The 19,380-nt window shown below is 43.7% G+C and overlaps 1 protein-coding gene across 2 annotated transcripts; it reads left to right on the top strand.

Moving 5' to 3' along the window:
- Positions 1–965: 965 nt before the first annotated feature.
- Positions 966–19,107, top strand: grm2b (glutamate receptor, metabotropic 2b). 2 transcript variants are annotated; one of them, XM_047026638.1, is made up of 11 exons: positions 966–984; positions 1,437–1,520; positions 4,040–4,074; positions 4,193–4,335; positions 4,699–4,854; positions 5,029–5,156; positions 6,658–7,266; positions 14,397–15,234; positions 15,778–16,841; positions 18,107–18,332; positions 18,468–19,107. In XM_047026638.1, exons 7-11 carry the CDS (start codon positions 6,760–6,762, stop codon positions 18,539–18,541), a joined length of 2,709 nt encoding a protein of 902 aa, XP_046882594.1. In that variant the 5' UTR covers positions 966–984; positions 1,437–1,520; positions 4,040–4,074; positions 4,193–4,335; positions 4,699–4,854; positions 5,029–5,156; positions 6,658–6,759; the 3' UTR covers positions 18,542–19,107. The 2 variants fall into 2 exon arrangements, with proteins under 2 accessions (XP_046882594.1, XP_046882593.1); XM_047026637.1 differs by lacking the exons at positions 4,040–4,074; positions 4,193–4,335; positions 4,699–4,854; positions 5,029–5,156 and having other exon boundaries at positions 18,432–19,107.
- Positions 19,108–19,380: the final 273 nt, after the last annotated feature.

Here is a 19,380-nt window from a genome sequence, read left to right as displayed (position 1 = left end):
GGGGCGTTAAAGCGAGGTGGAGTAGGGGACAGTGTGAGGAAGAGTTGCATGATCACCAAGCCAGAGGACACCCTGAACCACAGAGGCTCTGCTAGCACCCCTCTGTGGCTGAGGTCAGGTAGTACCATAGCCAGTATATACTTTCACTGTCTGAGTCATTACTGAGACACTTTGACACCTCTGGGTGTTGTTCTTTATTGAGCTCGTAAATGTGTGTGTATGGGGGGGTGGGGTGGGGGAGAGAGGGGGGAAAGGGGGATTCTATTTTAAAATACATTTTATGCCGTTTGAAAAGTTCCCTTTAAAATCGTCAGAAGACACAGCTCACAGTATAGAATTCGACATTGATGGACAGACATAAACATCCCCTCGCAGTTGATGCACAGGAATGTCTCCTTTGTTTTAGAGGGGAATTATGCGATAGGCTTGTCTTTCATACTCCAGTTGTCTGTATGGGCATTTTAATGGGAACAATGACACTAATTTATGCTTTTATTTTTTTATCCTGTTCTCATTTAAAATTGTGGTTGACTAACATGGCCCTTCCGATGTTGAGTGAGTTTAAGGATTTAAAACATTGACATCAAGATAGAGAGCAAAACCTCTGAACAGTCCTGCAGTTAAAGTTAATGGATCCAAACCATGTATTGTCTAGGGCATAACTATTACGTGACTTACAAGAGCTTGAACATTGATTGAATGACGCTTAAATTGGGCTATGTTAACAAAACAGATGGCATTAAAGTACTAGCATAGTAAGCATAGCAATAGTATTTTATAATAAGCGAGTTCTATAGGCTATAGGACTATGGTAAGCTACACAAAGTTTAGAGTTGATCAAATTTCGCGTATTCGAATATTTGTTCACGACTGCCGTCGCGACCAGGCTAGACTGCAATTTGCCACACTGGCATGCAAGTTGTCTTACGCGCAAGAGCAGCTTCCTCTATTCACTCCACTTCGGCAGCGCACAAGAAAACAATGGTAGGCTTGTTACGGCGTGTTACAAGTTTATACTGTACCACTAACTTATTTTTCATCGAACTTTACAATTTCGCGGCATGAATTTATGATAAAAGACACTACCAGTAGGTTACATATGAAAACGTACAGTATAAACTCTGAATCAATTTGCATATTGAACACAAACTCGATCACCCAAATGATAGGCTATGATTACAATTTTGCAGCGTGAGTGAAATTTGCACGCCAGGAGTAGCCAAGTTTATGCCAATGAGAAGTGGGCAAAGGCAACTCATGGTGAAGAATCTCCGAGTTTTCGGAGCTCATTTTCAGTACCAAGGACAGATCCACACCTGTTTCATGTACTGTAGACTATGCGTTCATCAACGCAAATTTTTGAAGTTACGCACCACCGGAAACCATTCCACAAGTTCTTTTGCAGAGGATTTCAAACGTCTGCTTTCAACTTTTAGGGAAAGGACATCCACCGGGGTCGGATGTGTGAAAATTGTCAATCTTGATACCATCAGAGGAAGACTTCAGTCTACATATATCCGGTAAGAATCACATTTGCATCACGTTGCTTATAACATCCAGCTTTCTCTGAACTGCACCTCCTCCCCCAAACAATAAATGTATAGAATCAGCTTTTGCTCTGCTGCAAGGCTTTGTTCCCGTGCAGATTATTGTTGATAGTTGGAAGGCTACAACAGGTCTTCCGATGCATGAATCTATTGTGCATTTGTTTGTTTTTACATCACAGGGCAAATAATGAAAGCATGTGAACTGAAACAATGCGCTAATGTTATATTCTATGTATGGTCATTAAATCATGCAAGCTACATTTACCTTTGAAAATCTCCATAGTTTTTTTCATTCCAATTTGGAACAGATGTCGTAATATATAATTTAAGTAACCTATTTCATCAAACTATTTATCTTGAATGATTTTCAATTAGCAGGATACCTGTCTCCCATTCTACCTGCTACGGGGCAAGCTAATTGTGCAATAATGTGCATAATGTATTATTTATTAAATTAATACATTACATATGTTATTTGTGTTTCTGTCTAAAACGACCCTCTGGGCGTTTATTTACTAATTATAGTAATGATTAATAGTAAACAGGCTAGAAAGAAGGAGATGAGAATTTAGTCAGAAAATGATGAATCGATGAGACGACAAACGACAGGGAGAGGTATAGAGTTACATACAGGATTAGTTACATACGTAATGTCCCAATTTACTAGGGGTAAATTATGACAGGGTAGCCTACTATACATAGATTAAAGTTTAAATGTTATATTTAGGAAGGCTGGATTACAGAGATTAATGTATTGTAAGAAAAATAAGATATTCTACAGTGAGCTACACTGTTTAGAATGATGGAAATAAAACAATAGTAGGCTACAAAAATATGGATGGGTGGATGTATTGATAGACAAAGAGGTTGAGAGAATGAGAAAGTAAATGAAGATGTGTGACTTCTCAATGTTTTGGAATTCTGAATAAAAATTGACAATTTGGAATGTAGATGAAAGATGAATGACAATAGGGGGAATTTGGGAGGTTTTTAAACATCTGCACTCATCTACATTTGATTTGTAGTTGAAACCCTTTGGTTTAAGTGGTCATCAGTTTAAGAGAACTTGTAATTAATTGAATAGGGAAAGAAAACATATTCCTAGATGTAAAAAAACTGCACATTTTACTTGCATCCCCTAAAAGTTATTTGTGTGATTATGGTTCATTTCTAATGTAACTTTAGAATTCTTTAATATTTTACTTTACCTCTTGTTATGTAGATACATTGAGTCCAGTGTAAACATATCATGTAATGTGGCGAATTATCTTAAACGGTAGATTATGAAATATGATCGTATAGGGTAAAAAATCCCAAATCTATGTTTGAAGTGAGTTCATTGCATCCGTGTGTGACAGTCAGGACCCAGATTTGACAGTATGGAATTTATTCAGTTTACTAAAAAGTGGAAACTCTTGACATTTTCGCCAAAGATGTTTTGAAGAACTGTTAGAATGTTGATGTACATTCAAGAGTTCACAAGTTCATGTCAGCCTCTAAATAAATCAGAAAGTGCTGCTGATCAATCATTGAGTCTGGAAAATGTTCATTCATAGCAGATGAATTCTAATGGAGAGAGAAAGAGAGAGAGTGAGAAACAGTGAGACAGAGATTGTCTTTGTTTTCTTTCAGGTGCAATCAGGTTTGTGACAGTCATGAGTTGCTTGCTTAATCGTTGCTTATTGTGAAGATGAATATGTATGAACATATTGAAACATATCTAAAGGTAATTAGGGTGGCACTGTAAACATTAGTTGGTACAGATGTTTATCTTTGACAGGCTGTCCCAGGAGAAGGCCAGGGTGTCACAGTCTTATTGCCATGTATGCTCATAACCCATGTATTAGGGTTAGGGTTCCTAGAGGGGTAGAACATTGTTACCTAATATACACCTTATCACCCACTTACAAAAAGTTAAACAGCGCTGTTTTATAAGTGGCCAGATAGTATATATGTTATGTACAGATTCTAAAATCAGCAACACTTTGAGTATGAGTATAAAACTGTGTACATTTTTTTATTGCCGACCAATTCTTTTGAAAGGCAGGAATTTGTTGGACATATTTCACCAGAGTTTGAGCAGCAGGGCTGAGAGCAGCTTGGCGGTGGGCCTGAGGTCTAAGGTGCCTTCTGGCTCCACCATGTGCCGTGTAATGGTGCCCGTCTCCATTAGGAAAGAGGTCAAATTTGTCAACTGACTCATGACATGCCGGCTCACAACCTGACCATGGTGCTCCTCCTCACTGCAGGAGGGCATCTGCCTGCTAGGGCCTCCTTTTGAAGGTGACATATCCCCCAATTCCAAACCCTCTCTTTCTGACTCACCCAGGTGTACTAGACTGCCTTCCTGCTGTGTGAACTACTCAGGGGAAGGTGTTTCACTTTGTTAAAGCCCTCATTGCCCAACATGGGCATGATTTGGTTAAGCTTTTCATCAGTTTCATGCTCAACTGTTGCCAATTTATTGTTGACTTATGGACTCTTTCTTTCAGCCAACAACAGACAAAGGAGTAGGGGAATGTATTCAGTTAAGTGTCTACTAAGTGACTGCTGCCTCCCATGAATGGTTAAAGTGGGTATGCTGTGTAATAGATGAGGGTTCCAAGTCAAGTCAAGTCTTCTCATTTTCAACTTCTCTTTCAAAGGTAATACGTGTGTTCAGGGAGGTAGAAGTTCTCTTGGCTGTCGAGTATGAGCCTGACCGACTATACTGCCGCTAGCCAGATTTCTTTATGTGATCAATGCTCGAGAAAAGCTACCTTGGAACTGCCTTGACAGTCAACATCAGGTAAAATGAGTTTCTCTTTGTCTGGCTCCTCCTGTTTTCAAAAGGAATCAAGAACCTCGCCACTGGTTATGCTGTCATAGTGTAGTGTCATTTTATATATATCAACCTCTAAAATGGTCCAGTCTTTGCATACAATTCATTCAATATGCACCTAGATATGTGTTGTTAACGTTTGTTTAGTGTTTATCCAGGCCTTAAACCTCCCTGTGTCTTTGTACACTTTCTCATTGGGCCATTAGTTTTTACCGTCAACCAGTGAGAGTAAAGAGCTCTCTGTAAGCCCATCTGCTGTAGACCAGTGGAGAAATTTCTTTTTTTACGTCAATTAAATATTTTGACTGACATGCCTACACTGGTTTCTAGTTTTCCCCCTCAGAGGAAGCAAAAAGGAAGTTCTGGCACATATGCCAACACCAGGTTGTGTCAACCCTGACAACCCTTAACATGCCCAACACCTACTGCTATACACCAGATATATCCGACTGGCTTTTAGGCCTAAAGAGCTGGCCCAAGAGACATGTAAGAGACTTATAAACAACGTTCTAGGTTCAAAGTATTGCGATGCACTGAGATGAGAAGTAAAAAATGAAGTGAGATAAGTATAAGAGCATAAAAGAGATTCCCACAATGTTGCTCGAAGCCAAGTGTCTGTGAGGACAGATTCAGCCATCACTGCTCTTGTTCTCCTCCCAGGGAGTCACCAGGTCCACCACCCCCTGCTGCCACTGTAATACACTCACACACACACACACACACACACACACACACACACACACACACACTGGGAAAGAAAAAGGCCTGGCTTCGCCAACAGTGTGGAGGTGAGACACACAGACACACACGCGCACACACACACAAGTGGTCCAAATCAATTAGTATGTTTTGCTGATCATTAAAAAATCTGCACAGTAGACGATCTTGAGTGGGTTTCTATTATTCATCATTATGTAGTATGCATATTACAATGGCTCCTATCTCCTCACAAAACATTGTACCTAATGATTCTGTGATTCCAGATTCTGATACACCCTCTCTCCTGCTCTCTCAAGCCCAGCTCTATCAGCCAACAGATACCACAAACTCCTAATTAGCAGTAGACCTTAGGTACCAACATTATCAGGATTTATATCAGTACTCTTGTCACACTGCCCACTACTACCCTGACGCCCATCTCCGATCTTTTATCCAACATGTTTCCATAGCAACACCCAGTTTTCAGAAGAGATCCCTCTACGTGAATGTCTCTGTTAGCTCGGCAGGAATGTGCTTCTTGATGAGATTCATGCCTTAGATGTATGATTTAACATAGACCACTCTGCATCTGTCCTCATCAGGTGGAAATGTAGAATTGAATGTGCTGCCCATCAAAAACTTCAAAGCACTGTTTGTTTTCTAATGAACCTACTGGAGTCAGTCCACTGCCTGGGTATGCAGGCTGGTGGTGGCTCCTCTCACAAGCTAGATAAGTCTTAACAGAAATCACGCATCAGAAATGGAATCCACCATAATTCGTTGATAGCTGGTAGCTGACTGCTGTCAATCCTTTGATGCTGTCACATACATTATCATGTATGCAGGGCAGATCTCCTACTGTCCAAACTCATGTCAGAAGTCAGTGTCCATGTTTTTTTATATTAGAACCAAGTGATCCAATTAGTTCTGTTGATAAGCTAAATGTATGTTCCCTCAATTAGGGTTTAGCTGAATGCCCATGAATGGAGTGATTCAACTTGAAACAGAAGCAAAAATCTATAGATTGACTTTTAGGCGTGTTCAACATGTGGTTTGGCTGTATGGGTTTCTCATTTCTGTATTTTTGTGTATTTAGGCATCCGCAACAAGCACTTCCTGTTGAGTTTCCTGTGTTCGTCTTGTCTAATGCCAACCTGCAACTACTGCTGATATTGGAAACATGATTAGCTCTGAGTTGTAGGAGTAAAGAATGTTTCACACAATGTTGTTTATAATTTTTTTTATTATTTCAAAGATTCGTACAGGGCAATTATCTTCTCTGCCAATATACACCTTGTACATCATGATGCAGTTCACATGATGATGAATGTTCTGGTCAATACTCTTTTTTAACTTTTTAACTATGTTTGTAGGAGGTTTTTTCTAGCTAATATCCCTCCCATCCCAAAACAACTTCACTAATGATTCGTTTTTGTCATGTCTGATTTGGCTATCTTTAAGTGCAGGAAACATCTGTGCAATTTGTATTGCTGATGCAGTGAAAGTACACCGCCTCAATTAAACACACAGGATGTAATGCTGCAAATACAATCAGAAAGTTAATTGCTTCTTCTTTTCTCCTTTTTTCAGAGTGTAACAAAGATGCTACGGTTGTTGAAAGAAAACCCCAGAGTGACCCTCCCTCAGAACCTGTAATATCCTCCTGCTTCACACTGCTCCACCAACTCCACCATGCCAACCGCAGGGCTCTGTCGCACTCTGCAGGCCTCTGGGTCTCCCTTCTGGACCATTCTGCTGCTGTTCTTGGACATGGTGACCCCAGGGGTCCTGGCCAGCCCCCGGTTCCCTCCGTCAGCCAAGCGGGAAATCACCATTGACGGTGACGTGGTGATTGGAGGCTTGTTTCCGGTGCATGAAAAGGGAGAGGGAGTGGAGGACTGCGGTAAAATCAATGAGCAGAGGGGCATCCAGAGACTGGAGGCCATGTTGCTGGCACTGGATGAGATCAACTCCAACGATCGTCTCCTCCCCGGACTCAAACTAGGGGCCCATATCCTGGACACCTGCTCCAAGGACACCTACGCCCTGGAGCAGTCCCTAGAGTTTGTGAGAGCCTCTCTCACCAAGGTGCACGAGCCAGGCTTCATCTGCCCTGATGGCTCCAACCCCATTCAGGATGACGTGCCCCTTGCCATCTCTGGAGTCATCGGGGGCTCCTACAGTGACGTGTCCATTCAGGTAGCTTTACACGCCCACCCACCTCCTTCACCCCTCAGGGCTCTCAGGGTCAATCCTCTACCATCTAGTAGTGTGCAGCTCTTCATTCTATGGGCCTGCTTAACTACCAGTGTCATGTATCACTACTAAGAGGAATGTGGATAAAGTAGAAACCCCTGTTAAACTACGCAATGAGTTCGCTATTTGTAACCTGTCAAGGTCAGATAGGTTTCCTTTTTGTCTTTTTGGTATTTATTTGATTGTGCATGTCCAGGCTGCTAGAAGAAGGTCTATGATTGAGCTTGTTTTTAGTATGGCAGTTTTGCTCACGTTTCACATGCAGCGTGGGGAGATCCAGCGCTAGCTGACGCATCAAAGCTCCAGTTCCTTTAATTGGTCCCAACTGAGTTGCTGTCATGTTCCCATTTCATTATTAGCAGTCTACATTCAGGCACATTCACACTGAAAGCTTGGTGTTGAGTGTGTGTTCTGTGTGTATTTGTATTTTGTGCACATTTCTTTACTGTGTGTGTGTGTTTGTGTATGTCCGTCTGTGTGTGGGGGGTTGGTGTAGAGCGCAGTTGACAAAAACACCGGATATGCTTTTTATCCCCACCTCCGCTGAGCCACAGGAATTTGCCTTTAGCTCCTGTGTGAGTTTAGCTACGACTGAAATAATTACCCACCGGAGACGCCTGTGTGTTTGAAGCAGGCGTGTTCACAGGGACCTCCATCACTTTGTCAGCGCCATCATTTCCGCCACACGGACAAAACCGACCTTTCACACACCTGTGAAGAGATGCTGGAGGCTTGCTTGATTAAATCCTGTTCTCCACATACAGAGGGCATAATTGCTGTGTTCCACACGTAACGGAGCAAAGAGCCACACTTGAATAATTCAACACTGTTGCAATGGGATATGATGGGTAATGATTATGTTGATAGGGAAGGAGAGGGGAGATGAGGTGATGCTGATGGAGTGGTTCACAGGAATTGTGATGGAGTGTGGTAAAATCTCTGATTCCATTAGCAGGATCCACGTCAGTAGAGATGTGCGTAATCAGAATACGGTCACACTTGAGACAAGCTCTTCTATCAGACCTGGACGACGTGTGCTTTGAAATGACAGCCTTTTGGATGACTGATTATATATTCACTTCTTCTGTGACGTGTTTTATCTGTACATTCAGTCCAAAGGATACAGTTGATCTGTCTCTGGTTGTTCAAATCGCTTCATAATATAAATCATGACAGTTTTAGTGATCAGCCAATGCTATTGTGTAGGAATAAACTACATCTCAGCTACAGATGCCACAAACCCATCAGGCAATACAACCAAGCTGTGGGGGTCCTCTTCACCATGGCTCCTCCAGACTCCCCCCCCCCCCCCGCTGAGAGAGCTGGGCATTTCGGATCCACCACTCCTCGACCAATCAATGACAGTCAGGATAGGAAAACTTCCTCCTTTGAGACTAGGAGAAAAATACTTTTCTTCACGGTGAAAGGGCCTTTAGAGGTTCAAGCACATAGCTTTCAAGTGTCTTTACATATGAATTAAAATACATGACACTTGTCAGTGATCTTTTTTCAATACACCCTTCATTGATTCACTTCTTTGTGAGTGGCTCAGATCCTTTGATGCAATCTGTTAGAGGGTCTAGCTGCTGACGCATTGCCACTGGAACCCAGAGGAGTTGACTAACTGTTTGAGAGGAAGGGCACTGGGGCCAACTTTTCCACAAGAGAGCTTTGAAAGAGCTGCTTTTCCCATCTGTGGGGGGCAAAAGGAGCACAGAGATTCTTGGCAGCGACCTGTCCACCTGATGGCTGGGAAGATGCTACCCCTGCCTGTCACAGAGGTGAAGGGATGGCAGAGAAGTAGGGCGTGAGGAGGAGGGGGGGGGGGGGGTACGTGCCCGTCTGGGACCGTCTGTTATGTCCACACGGACCACATGGCATCAAAACGAGACATTTCAAGCCCAAGTTCATACAGGTAGCTTGGTGAATACATTGCTTTACACCTCCCTACCATTTGGGATGTGATTACCTTTTACATGCTCATGTGCAATTAGATTTACCCCTTTAGCAGATGCTCTTATCCAAAGCGACTTGTGAAAATGTAATTACCTATTGTCTACTGTGTTGATATGAAGTTTTAAATAACACTGACTAAATAACTAAGTCTAATTAGTTAAGTCCACAACTAATTTTGCTTTTTTAAGCGAAGTCTATATCTTTTACCAACATAAAGTGTTTTAGAGTGTAGCACATACTACACTCCAGACCTGCATAACAGAAAAACAGAGAAAGGAAGATATTGACTGAGGTATGTGTTCACTGGTTTACGAATTCTGTTCTGAACACTTTGCATTCAGAGGTGTATGTGTGAACTTTTCTAACCTAACTCCCAGCAACAGAAACTCCAGGTGAATACCCTAGCATCTCTTTGTCAGTCAGCCTAAATTAGCCCAATGACTGCTCTGTCTTTGTGAAGTCAACTGTTTTATTTCCTCTTGAATGTCACAATGAAGCTGTTTTTTGTGTCTGCTTGCCTTGACAAAGATACTCCGGTATTCCTGCAGCATTCTCATTAAATCTGTTACAGATGGTGTCTCCTAATGAGACGAAAATAAACAAACAGCAGTGTGGCCATTAGACAGGACAGGACACTTGTTTCTTCTTCACAGCCATTTAAGGTGATGTGTTTGGAGAAGGTCCCTTGTGATTTGATGAAGTTCTCTATTGGTGGCAGTGTATTTGTGTTATGAGTTCTATTACAGGCATTTCTAAATGCTGAGAGTATACTTGGGGAAATGAAGAGAAAATCTCTTTCAATGGGAGCATCAAAGGGTCTTGTTTATTGTGTGGCACCCTATGTCTCTCAGCCAGCCCCTCTCCCACATTCTCTTCCCTGAAAGTTTTAGCACATTTGCATAGTACTGCTCAGCTCTCTAATTAGTGTAGAGGGAAGATGGTGTGATGGGTGTGAGGCTGGGTACAGTCAAGACACAAGAACACAAGAAAGGCATTCATAATGTCAGCCAATCGATTTCCACTACATGCAGCCCTCCACTCTTTCATCGCCTCTGCCAGAAAAGTGTTGTTTTTGCTTTCCTTTGCTGACAAGGTGACATGGAATAAATTATCATATTTTGATACAGAAACTGTGGGTGTTCCACAGCATTGTGCATTTCATTGTATGTCTTAAAATCCATAACAGGAGTGTATCCTGTTGTCTAAGCTACCATGGCGATACAGAAATACTTTTCAACTTGTTTTGTTTGTAGAGGTGAATCAGTGGCAACATTTAGACCTAGTGAAGCTTTTTCTAACAACACGTTTTTTTTTCACGTTAGCTCCTGAGGTCACTCCTGTAGTTAGCGTTGTTTGTTTGGCAGGATGCAGTGTTGATAAATGTAAATGGCATGTGGTGAATGTAGGTGCCTGATAAAGAGTTTCAGAAGCAGAACCACACACTCACCCCACAGACACACCCACACACACACATGCTCACTCTGTTGTGTGGGTTGGCTTATCACACACTAAACTAAAATGATAAAAACATGAACCATGTTATTGCACAGACCTATATCATGTCAGACTAGATAATAATAATAATATCAGGGACATGCACAGACATTTGGAGGGGCTATTGCTCTAACATGAAAATGTATTTAGGTTCTTTCAACAGAGGGGCAGATCAGCCAATCAGGGCAAATGGGCTGTTGCCTGGACAACAATAGCTCGTACCTGTGCACGTCCCTGCATACAAGTGTATAGCTTACAAACAGCAAGATCCCATTGCTCTTGCCCACACTAGATTGGATTTTCCTAAAATCCATACTCTGAGGAGCCAAAATCTTACTTCAGTCTCTATCCACTGGTCTACACTCACTGGTGCCTTTGAATCGGGTCAATACAGTTCCATTAACAGACACCATGCAGCTTCAGGCAATACAATTTACCTCGGGATCACATCTGGTCTATTGGATTCATTATGATAGGCTATGTTTAAGGTAAACAGCAATTAGGCTATTGAGATTCCCTGCTATAACAGTGTTTTTTACGAGAAGGTCTTGCATATTCTCACTACCAATTAGAAATGGACATATTTTAGTTCAAGTACCCAAAGACATCATAGCCATTACAACCCTAAGCATTTTCGGGCATCTTTGATAGAAGCTATGATTTGGAGGCATGTAGTAAAGCTGGAGTCTGTCGCTGCATATCATTTACTAGATATGGGACTGAACTTCCTCTCACTCCTATTTGTATGCTTGGCAGGGACCTCTGGGACATACAGATGGGCTTTCCATGTTGAAAGAATCATGACAGACACACAAGCGAGAGCCTGCATGCATCCAGCCTGTCCTCCATCTCGGGCTGGTTCTGGTCCCCCTCCCCAGAGCATGCCTGGGGTGGCCATCCAGAACAACGTCTGGTGACACATCCTCTTTCTGCTCTTCTGTGTAGAGGAATCACACCAACAAGCAAATGATTGCAACATTGGATTTACTCGTCCAAATATACCATATACTATATATAGTCAAACATGCTTGCAACGTTTTAAGTGTGAAGAAGATATAATAATTGAGTCAGAACATATTTTGCTTCAAGCTGCAGTAACAGCATGAAAGGATCCAAGCCTGTTTTGCTAATGAACTAAGATCTGAAACCGTGGCTAATTAATTGTTATAAAGATGTACATTTGTAATGTGTGGGTCTTCTGGAGCTTTAGAGATGGAATGACCCATGGTATTGTTTCCCTCCCACACAAACAGTTAAAACAACCTCTGCATTGTGAACAGTGTACAGTATGGCTGAGCCAGGCTGCCTGGCTCTCATGGGCATGGCAGGGTTAAAGGTCCACAGAGGGGGTGGGATAGACCTCACATCTGAAGCTGTCCATGACACAGATCCTACATCATTTATAGGGAATTGAATAATGAACAGCATTTGTAAAAGGTTAATTAGCTGAAGACCTGATCAATTTTTCAAGGGAGAAGGAGAGGGATTTTCTTTCATTTCTTTTGCCTTTTTGGCAGAGAAACTAAAGAAAGAGAAGCACAGGCATGTCACACACTCCAGTGCTATCTGGATTGGTCTGCTGTCAAGATAGTTGTTTTTTCCTGAGTCCTTTGGTGACAACCAACTGACAGTTCACTGTCTTTCTAGACAAAGTGGTTGAGGGATCCATGCATGTGTGACTGGCTCAGTCAGGCTGGTTGGAGTTAATGAAACAATTGAAAACAGTTCCCAACAAAACCTCAATCACAACAAATAAAGCCAATGTGCTGCTAGTTGGCAGTTATTGCTTTTACCTGTTCATTCTGCCTCCCTATGCTATCCCGTTACCTTATAGTGTACTGTTATTACTGGATTTATAATTGATATTGCATATGGTGACCCTCCACTCCATATTCATGCAGAGAAAATGGGATGCCTTAATGCTGTTGTAGACAGGGGGCAGCGTGGCTGTCTGAATGCATCATATTTTCTTGAGGGTGTGTGGTGTGCATGTGCTCTCTGCGGGGCCTTGTCCTTGGGCGGTTTTAAATGGAGCTGTCAAAGTGGGTTAAGCACATGGCTGTTCTGAGATCAGGGTTAATGTCAGTCAGCTCATAGGGAGACTGTAGGGAGATGCACTCGATGTTAGCATCACACTCAGCATGCTCAACTCCATCTTCATCCCTGATGTTCCACTGGGTCAAACTCATTTAAGAGATGTGTCCATGGCGTGAATAGCCCAGATATTTGGAGAGGTGTTATATACAGACACACTGGCATGGACAAGACAGCACCAACTGGTATCAGAAGTATGTGAAAATCATGCTTCCATACAATCGTGTGGTCAGAGCTCTACACGTCAATGGGATTTCCATCATGAGTTCCAGTCACTCATGAGGATTGACTCTACTGACACTATAAGAGACGTGCACGTTAAACCTGTATGAGTATGATGATAGTGACTGGATGAGATAACAATTTAATACTGTAAATAGTGCTGACCTAACCATTTAGAATCTTACACCTTGATGACTGACAGAATGAGGCTGCAACAGCTGCCACGTAGACACAACAGTTCACTGTGTAGTCATGTGCTGTAGAATGGAAGAAAATGAAGTCAAGGGAATCCAATTAGAGTTTTGAAACACTGTTGCCTCTGGGCCTTTATGGGATGCCTAAGGTACAGTAGGTCGTAGTAACAGTAGTGTCAGAGAGAGTTCTCTCTAATTGCAAACTTCCTCACAAACCCTTGGGCTGGAGAACAATTCAGACGCACCAATCACCTGTGGGAAACGTTTTAATGTTGAGCAAAAATATAACATTTACATTTACATTTAGTCATTTAGCAGACGCTCTTATCCAGAGCGACTTACAGTAAGTACAGGGACAGTCCCCCGAGGCAAGTAGGGTGAAGTGTCTTGCCCAAGGACACAACGTCATGTGCACCGGCCGGGAATCGAACTGGCAACCGTCAGATTACTAGCCAATGCTCTAACCGCTAAGCCACCTGACTCCCCCCATAAACAATACACTTCAGCCCTAAAACCAACGTATGTTTTTGACAATGGAAGAAAAATAAATTGGTTAAACTTCTCATTCACCGTCTACTGCTCCCAGATAAATTGCAGTAAATCACACAATTCTCCTCATCATTGCACTCAACAACACCCACTGTCACTCCCACAGGAAAATCTATATGTCTGAGCTAGTTGGGCATAATAACCCCATGGTGGTCTGTATTGATAATAGATTAAGATACCAGCATGTCTGGGAGTATCTGGACTGAACAATCTTCTATCACTCTCATATGTTTGGTGTTTTTCTCCATCTGTGGGATTTGTGGCTCCTGCTTCTGGCAAGAAGGCTTTCTGAAAGGATTGACAGTTGGTAGACAGATAAAATCAGTTGTTAGAGTCGCCTCACCTACTGCTGGACATTAGCAGACAGCAGCCATGTACCACAGCCACTGAATCACCCTCAGGTCCAGATTATGTCTGTCTGACTGGGAACACACAGGCAAATAATACATCACAAAGTATGTATTAAAACGTTGTGTTGGTGCCGTGATCTCATTGTGTTGATTATGATGTCAGATTTTACTGAGATAAAAGTAAAGTACGGTTGCCTCCTGTTTTTTTTCACAGGTGGCTAACCTGCTCCGGCTCTTCCAGATCCCTCAGATCAGCTACGCCTCCACCAGCGCCAAGCTGAGCGACAAGACCCGCTACGACTACTTCGCCCGCACCGTCCCCCCGGACTTCTACCAGGCCAAGGCCATGGCGGAGATCCTGCGCTACTTCAACTGGACCTACGTGTCCACCGTGGCCTCGGAGGGCGACTACGGCGAGACAGGCATCGATGCTTTCCAGCAGGAAGCCCGTGCGCGCCAAATCTGCATCGCCACTTCGGCCAAGGTCAGCCGCTCCATGAGCCGTGTGAGCTACGACAACGTGATCCGCTCGCTGCAGCAGAAGTCTAACGCCAAGGTGGTCATCCTGTTCACCCGCAGCGAAGACGCCAGGGAGCTGCTGGTTGCGGCCACTCGCATGAACGTCAGTTTCACCTGGGTGGCCAGCGATGGCTGGGGAGCCCAGGAGAGCGTGGTGAGGGGCAGTGAAGCCGCAGCAGACGGAGCCTTTACCATCGAGCTGGCCTCGTACTCCATCAGGGAGTTTGAAGATTATTTCACCAAGCTAAACCCATACACCAACCGGCGTAACCCCTGGTTTGAGGAGTTCTGGGAGCACCGCTTTGCCTGCAACCTCAGCGAGGCACACTGCACTGAACACAGCCTGAGGGACGGCTCCTTTGAACCAGAGTCCAAGATCATGTTTGTGGTGAATGCTGTCTATGCCATGGCCCATGCCCTGCACAACATGAGACAGGCTGTTTGCCCCAACTCCACCAAAATATGTGACGCTATGAAACCAGGAAACGGAAGGAGGTTCTACAGGGAATTTATCATCAAAACCAAATTTGATGGTGAGTGAAACAGATACCACCCTTTGTCAGTGTTTTTTCAATTTCAATGTGCTTGGGGATAAACACACAAGATCTCATAATTACATAACACTGTGTAATTATTACCATGAATGTTTCCTCATAGTGTCTAAATATAATTGAAAATGTAATCATAAAAATTGGTTCAATCTGAAGCAAATACAGATTTCAAATGAGCACGGAATTGGATTTTCAGTTTGTCATTTCTCTGAGTTGAAAAACATTTTCTGATTATGTAATTTGCTGAGATGAAACATTAATTAGCAGGGCAAGATCAGCAGACTAAAGTATACTTCTGAGAGCTAGCCAATGTGCACTATTTTATAAAATCTTTAGCTTTTCAATTACCTTTTCAATTAAAAAAGGATGATTGGATGAGCCAATTATGACTTTGTATGTTTTTCTATCTTTGTGTTCTATGTGATTTTTTTCCTATGTATATCCTTTGTCCTGATTAAACCAGGGTATTATTGAAAATGAGTTTTTTTCTCTGAAGTCAACATGAGTGATGTGTCTTCCTTCCAGCGCCCTTTAGACCGGCGGACACCGAGAATATGGTGCGCTTCGACAGCTACGGTGACAGCCTTGGCCGCTACAACATCTTCCACTATCACAAAGAGGATGAGCGCTTTGTCTACAAGAAGGTGGGCTACTGGTCCCAGGACCTGACCCTCAATACCAATCTAGTGTCCTGGAAAGGCCAGGGCCCCCCCACCTCCCAGTGCAGCGACCCCTGTAGGAAGAACGAGGTGAAGAGCATGCAGCCTGGAGACGTGTGCTGCTGGATCTGCATCCCCTGCCAGCCCTACCAGTACCTGCTGGACGAGTTTACCTGTGCTGACTGCAGCTTCGGTGAGTGGCCCCTGGCCAACCTGACGGGCTGCTACGACCTACCGGAGGAGTACATCCGCTGGGAGGACGCCTGGGCTATCGGGCCGGTCACTATCTCCTGCCTGGGCATGCTCTGCACGCTCTCCGTGGTGGGCCTGTTCGTCAAGAACAATGAGACCCCCGTGGTGAAGGCCAGCGGGCGCGAGCTCTCCTACATCCTGCTGCTGGGCGTGCTCATGTGCTACAGCATGACCTTCATCTACATCGCCAAGCCGTCCATGGCCGTGTGCACGCTGCGCCGCCTGGGCCTGGGCACCTCCTTCGCCGTGTGCTACTCTGCTCTCCTCACCAAGACCAACCGCATCGCCCGCATCTTCAGCGGGGTGAAGGACGGCGCCCAGCGGCCCAGGCTCATCAGCCCCGCCTCCCAGGTGGCCATCTGCGGGGTGCTGATCTCCTGCCAGCTGCTGGTGGCTGTGGTGTGGCTCCTGGTGGAGCTTCCGGGGGTCAGAAAGGAGGTGAGCCCCGAGAGGAGGGACGTGGTCACGCTCAAGTGCAACAGCAAGGACTCCAGCATGCTGCTGTCGCTCACCTACAACTGCATCCTCATCATCCTCTGCACCGTCTACGCCTTCAAGACCAGGAAGTGTCCGGAGAACTTCAACGAGGCCAAGTTCATCGGGTTCACCATGTACACCACCTGCATCATCTGGCTGGCCTTCCAGCCCATCTTCTACGTGACCGCCAGCGACTACAGGGTGAGTGTGTGTTATTGTTGCGTGTGTCAAGAGCAAGCACACAAGGGCCAAGTGCCACCTCAGGATCTGGCTGTCAGGAGAAATAGGTCATCTGGCCCAACAGGGCTGTCCCACAATTGGAGGTTCATCCTTGAAAGCAGTGGGGGAGGAGGTCTCGCATGGGGTGCTGTGAAAAGGCCATAGCCTTACGTCTGTGCTGTAGCTAGGAAGACACTCCGAAACACCTGCCAACTCTCACGAGGGATTTAAAAAGAGAAGAAACTGGATGGACTGCGAGAGAAATGAACCGGTCTCATGATAGAACATTGGTAGAATCGTTAAAATTGGAATAGTTTTGGCTCTGGAACAGAGACCTTGATGTGTTGCTCTGTTTGTGTGCCATTAATAATGATTGCAGTGGGCTCTGGTTCCGTATTTCAAGTCTGGTTTTGATAAAACATTCAAAGTATTCTAACATGAAAGCCCAGCTGTGTTGTCCATAAAATCGTTATTAACTCTCATAGATGGATACTAAACACACCAACGCTTTCAGAAGCCTTGGAATAAAATAGAAACTTTGCTCTTGAAAGAAGCCCCTGAGCAAGGTGAAGCAGGCGTGCCTTCTCCACCTTTGTAAAAGCACAAGAATATAGATCGTTACTTCTGATTTATTTCCCCAGTGTTTGAGTATACTTTACATTTCGGACTTTTTCAAACCAACCTTTCAATCCATATATGTTTATACAATCAAACCTGATCCTGAGTTTGTGGCTGGGTCCCAGCTCAGGGAGCTCACCCTGGAGCATGAGAGAAACCTTAGTCACTGTTCAATGGTTATTCAAAGGGTCAACAGGAGTTCACTGGGAACTAGATTATTCGAGACTTTGTTGGTGTGTATCACGTAGGTTACTGTTGTTAATCAGAAACACATAGCAACCTATAGCCATAGCTAGTATAAGCATGGTCATATTTCCTTGAATATATGTCTGTGTATTTAGCTAAGATATCCTATATAGTACACTGATTTAACACCAAGCACCAAACTGTCAAGTAAACAGATGTGTCAGGCACAGAACAATAAGCCAGTGGACCAGGGAGGGGCAGATGAACAGATGACCTCCAGTCAGCTCACATCAATAGTTGGGTCATAGCCAGACATGCTAGTATGCCCCACTGTGTTCAAATCAGACCAACTCTGCTTTCCATCTCCCTGTTTGTCAAACAGTAAAGAGCATCTATTGCTTACAGCTATTGCTCAGTCTCCTCCTGTCTCCATGCCCCTTCAGGTGCAGACCACCACCATGTGCATCTCCGTCAGTCTGAGTGGCTCCGTGGTCCTGGGCTGTCTCTTCGCACCCAAAGTCCACATCATCCTGTTCCAACCCCAGAAGAACGTCACCACGCTCAGGGGCACAGCCAACCGCTTTGGGACCACGGTGTCCGCGTCAGCATGTGCGTCTGCGCCTGGCTCCAGCTACTCCAAAGGCAGTTCCTCCAACATCCCCATACAAGGTATTACTACCCTCCTTCCAGATATTTTGTCAGTGACATGTAGCATTAATGAGTTCACTTGTGAGTTGTCAGCACATATGTAAATTCTGGAAAACACAGTTCCAGAACTTGGAACTGTCTTGTGTGTTTCTTCAGGCTCGGCCTCTAGTTACGTGCCAGCCGTGTGTAACGGACGTGAGGTGGTGGACTCCACGACGTCTTCATTGTGAAGAAGATTGATCTGAAATGGTTCCTCCTCAAGCACAAGCCACTACTCCGTCATCAATCACCCCCTCATGGAGTCGGACTGATGATGACACAGCACCCATGGCTGGTGTGACATGGGTGCCTCTGACTGTGAAATCTGATATGTGAGACTATAAGTAATGTATGTACTGTAAACATTTTTGTATAGATTTAACTGGCCGTGGTGTCCTTGATTTCCAGATAGACGTGGTTGAATGCACTGCACATTTTTTTGTGTCTGTTTCTGTCAGAGAAGTCTTGTGAATGAGATGGTTGTGACCCAATCATGATGTCTTACAAAATGATGTTATCCTGTTCTTACAGTGCTGTGAATATGATATCCAGATGTTTATTTCCTGTAACTAATTCACAATAATGTCTAAATGAAATTGACCTTTTCAAAATTAAATGACATAAGCTAAACTGTAGTGAGAGTAAATAAAACCTAGACGACTACACAATATAAAGGACAATGTTTCAACGTAGAATTTGGTGAACCAGTTTGTGCGTTTTTGTAATTTATGTAAATAAAATGGTTTTCTTTTTTAATTATTAAAACATGAGGCCAGAGTGTAATTCATGTGACTTCATCATAACGTGTAAAAACTGTTACAACTGTTGTATTTATACATCAAGACATCCCAAGAAATTCCCCTGAATAAACTACACTGGACATCGGTTTCAGCCCACACAACTAGGCTCAGCAGACACAACTAATACTATATTTTCCTCAATCTGAAATGTAAAAAAAAGAAATTGGATTTACATAAAATTGTCTTAGTATGAAAGGTGTATTTGTCTTAATAGTTCATGTATTCATCTT

The sequence above is a fragment of the Hypomesus transpacificus genome, chromosome 9 (genome assembly GCF_021917145.1).
Source record: "Hypomesus transpacificus isolate Combined female chromosome 9, fHypTra1, whole genome shotgun sequence".
Lineage (NCBI taxonomy): Eukaryota > Metazoa > Chordata > Actinopteri > Osmeriformes > Osmeridae > Hypomesus > Hypomesus transpacificus.
Note: the sequence above shows the minus strand (reverse complement) of the source record. Positions and strands in the feature narration are given on the sequence as shown.

What these genes read in the sequence shown, in the direction of transcription:
- grm2b (XM_047026637.1), top strand. Translation starts at nt 6,760, where the DNA reads ATGCCAACCGCAGGGCTCTGTCGCACTCTGCAGGCCTCTGGGTCTCCC. An exon ending in ACAGTGACGTGTCCATTCAG is followed by an intron (nt 7,267 to 14,396) that starts GTAGCTTTACAC and finishes TTTTTTTCACAG; the next exon opens with GTGGCTAACCTGCTCCGGCT. An exon ending in CATCAAAACCAAATTTGATG is followed by an intron (nt 15,235 to 15,777) that starts GTGAGTGAAACA and finishes TCTTCCTTCCAG; the next exon opens with CGCCCTTTAGACCGGCGGAC.